We start from the raw sequence: 2,922 nt of genomic DNA on the forward strand, positions 1-2,922 counted from the left end.
CTAAACTAAGGCCTGAATGAATCAACAATGATGCAAAGAGGTAAAAATGACAAGAAAATGACATTATGCGAACAAACAAGTCTCGATTTCTTCCAAACGTATGCACAACATGTGAAAACCGCGCAAAATCTGACAAGAAAATGACAGCAATAGAAATGAAACCCCTCTTGCCTCCCTCTTCCTCCCGGCCGGCAAAAACTTCAGACACCGCCTCTATTTACACACCATCAACAGGGCGGTCTTTCGCTCTTTGGCCGGGTAGAAGAAGAGCAGGGGGATGGACGCCTGATGCACAGGCAGTAACTTGTAAAACTAACATGGTGACGTCCTTCGTGAGTGCCCTGCACTTCAACGAATGGTCCTTCTTCTCTACTGTGCTGCCCTCGGTCAGGCGGAGGACAACGACAAGCGGCTGGACCACGCCAGCGGCGGTGATGCAGGCTGCTTGCGGTTGCGGGCGTGCGCCGCCTCCAGCTCAGAGGTGAGCATGTCGAACATGACCTGCACGTCCTGGTACCCGCAGGTCTGCACGTCCTCGTGGAGCTTCAGTATCCCGCCGCTGCCTGCATCACAGTGGGCAGATTCAGTTTCAGACAAGCTTTTTTACTTTACTTTTCTCTTCTTTTGAGACAAGTTTCAGATGTGTTCTTTGTTGAAAAAAATCTCTAACATAAGGTACATTGACGTCTCAGTTTCAATCAAACAATGCTACAAAAGTATTGATTGCTTTCTAGGCTCATAGCAACAGGAGCTTCTGCTCCATTCCCTACTGATGAAAAAGGCACCACAAGTTACTTCAGTCCATCCAAATGGACGGACAGACGCAAATAGAAGGCCTCTCCCATAAGAGATGGAAAAGGCCTACTGGTCCAGCAGGAAATCCGTACAAGGTATGAGAGATCGATCTGAGTGGTCCTAAAGCTTGCAAAAAGAAAAGATCTGATGGATGATCATTGAGGCCCCTTGGTGTTTGGAGCATACTACGAATTTTCCGACGTGTACATGTTTCATGTGAAGTTCCTGTAAAATCCTATGGTTTTTTTTTTTGAGACAAGTAAAATCCTATGGTTTGAAACACAGAAAGCCTCCACGAATCCCATACGAATTTAAGCTAGAATCCTGCAAACCATGCCATGCGTACCTCATCACACCACGCGATATTGAAATCGAGAAGTAAATGTTAGTACCACTGCCGCGGCTACACAACGAGATCCCGGAGAGCGAATTTACTGCACTTAATTCCGGAGATAATACTACCCAGCAGAACAAGCATCATCTCCTATTCTTTGGTCTGCATGTTGGGGATCTATTTACCAATTTTCTTCTAATAACAGAAGGGAAACTTTCGGCCTCTTCCACTCGACAATCCATATCACACATTGTTCACATCACAATCTATTCAAAATGATGTTTGGTGCAGTATAAAGACCAACAAACCAGCTTACAGAAAGAAGTGAAAATGTAGAATTACAGGTAAATTGTCATGTTTTTCTGTATAGTCGTAAATCTGGACTGTATTGTACTTCTGTTCACCAGATCTTCTTACCCACAGGTAAGCAAATTTTGATTTTCTTCTGAGTGCAGAAATTTCTCATCTTTTTTCTCTTTGTATCCCTTTAGGCGAACAACCAAATAAGGAATAGCCCTTGAACGAATACATATCATTACTAAGAGGGAAAGAAAAACAACTTTCCTATCGATGAACAAATAAAGGGGCCCAAGAAATCAATCATTCCCGTGAAATCGAAATTTGCTGCCAAACATGCATCTAGACGTCCCGACCAATGACCTGCGTTTTTTCAGACCCACATTTCATCTGTTTATTCTTTCACTCATTTCAGGAACACTGAAGGAAGCAAAATGAAGAGAAAATCTTCGCCATCTAGCGCTTCCAATCAAGAAACCAACCGGAAATCTTCACCGTTTTTCTAGACCAACATGCGTGTGGGCAGTGGTTGAGTTGGAGAGGAGTGCGGGGAGGGAGACTGACCCGACTTGCTGCCGCGGAGGAGGCGGCCGGAGACGGCGGCCCACGCACGGCGCGCCCGGAACACGACCTTCTTCCGCCAACACGCCATCAGCGCTGCGGACGTTCTGGTAGTTTTGCAGTGGCGGTTCCGTCGCCGTCGGCGTCGGCGTCGGCGTGGTCGTGGGTGGCTTGGCTACTGCGGAGTGGCCGTTTTTCTCTGCTCTGTGCGCGTGACGCCGGGAGGGGGCGGCTTTTTATCCCCTTGCGGAGGAGGCGGCTTGGAGCGTTGGCTCCCCTTTTGCGATTAATATTTTCATCTTTTGCTGCTTCGTTTGCGTGTTAGCTATGTGCACGCCGGGTTTCTGGGTACACACCGTTGCCGCTTGTGTGGCAGATCTGATTTGGGTGGCAGGGATTAATCGCAAAATCTACTTTTAATGGCCCTCGCTAGGCGTTATCCGGTTAATCCCGCGAGCGGATGCGGATCAGCCGTTTGAAACTACTCCCTCCGTTCCTAAATATAAATCTTTATAGAGTTTTCACTATGAACCATATACGGATGTATATAGATGCATTTTAGAATGTAGATTCACTCATTCTGCTCCGTATGTGGTCCATAGTGAATTCTCTCCAAAGACTTACATTTAGGAACGGAAGGAGTATATGGTTACAATCACGGCCCACTAAATCCTCGATACATGGGGTCATGCCTATGTATGGAGCACACTGCAGTGATGCATACATGGGGTCCGACTATACAATACTACATATTTTGTTCTCTCCTAAGTTTCTTTTGTTGTGTTGTGCTAAAAGGCGTCGTTTCCAAAATTCTTATCAGTTGTAGAAACTACATCCATTCGAATCTTTTTTAAGTCTACAATGCAAAGTGTGAGCTTCAACCAAATTCAATCGGCTCTATAATTCTAAATCACATCCACACTGCAGTTTTTGTG

General features: G+C 45.9%; 1 protein-coding gene across 1 annotated transcript; it reads right to left on the bottom strand.

Annotated features, from left to right (window-relative positions):
• Positions 1-41: 41 nt before the first annotated feature.
• LOC119341719 lies at positions 42-2,236 on the bottom strand. Its single transcript, XM_037613580.1, has 2 exons — positions 1,991-2,236; positions 42-563 (listed from the first exon to the last, which is right to left on the bottom strand). The coding sequence occupies exons 1-2, from the start codon at positions 2,076-2,078 to the stop codon at positions 388-390; spliced, it is 264 nt and encodes an 87-aa protein (XP_037469477.1). The 5' UTR covers positions 2,079-2,236; the 3' UTR covers positions 42-387.
• Positions 2,237-2,922: the final 686 nt, after the last annotated feature.

Source organism: Triticum dicoccoides, chromosome 7B (assembly GCF_002162155.2).
Source record: "Triticum dicoccoides isolate Atlit2015 ecotype Zavitan chromosome 7B, WEW_v2.0, whole genome shotgun sequence".
In the NCBI taxonomy this organism is placed as follows: Eukaryota; Viridiplantae; Streptophyta; class Magnoliopsida; order Poales; family Poaceae; genus Triticum; species Triticum dicoccoides.

Excerpts from the sequence above, each read along its gene's own strand:
- LOC119341719 (XM_037613580.1), bottom strand. The coding sequence starts at position 2,078 with ATGGCGTGTTGGCGGAAGAAGGTCGTGTTCCGGGCGCGCCGTGCGTGG. Across the intron at positions 564-1,990 it reads CCTCCGCGGCAGCAAGTCGG|GCAGCGGCGGGATACTGAAG; the intron begins GTCAGTCTCCCT and ends ACTGTGATGCAG.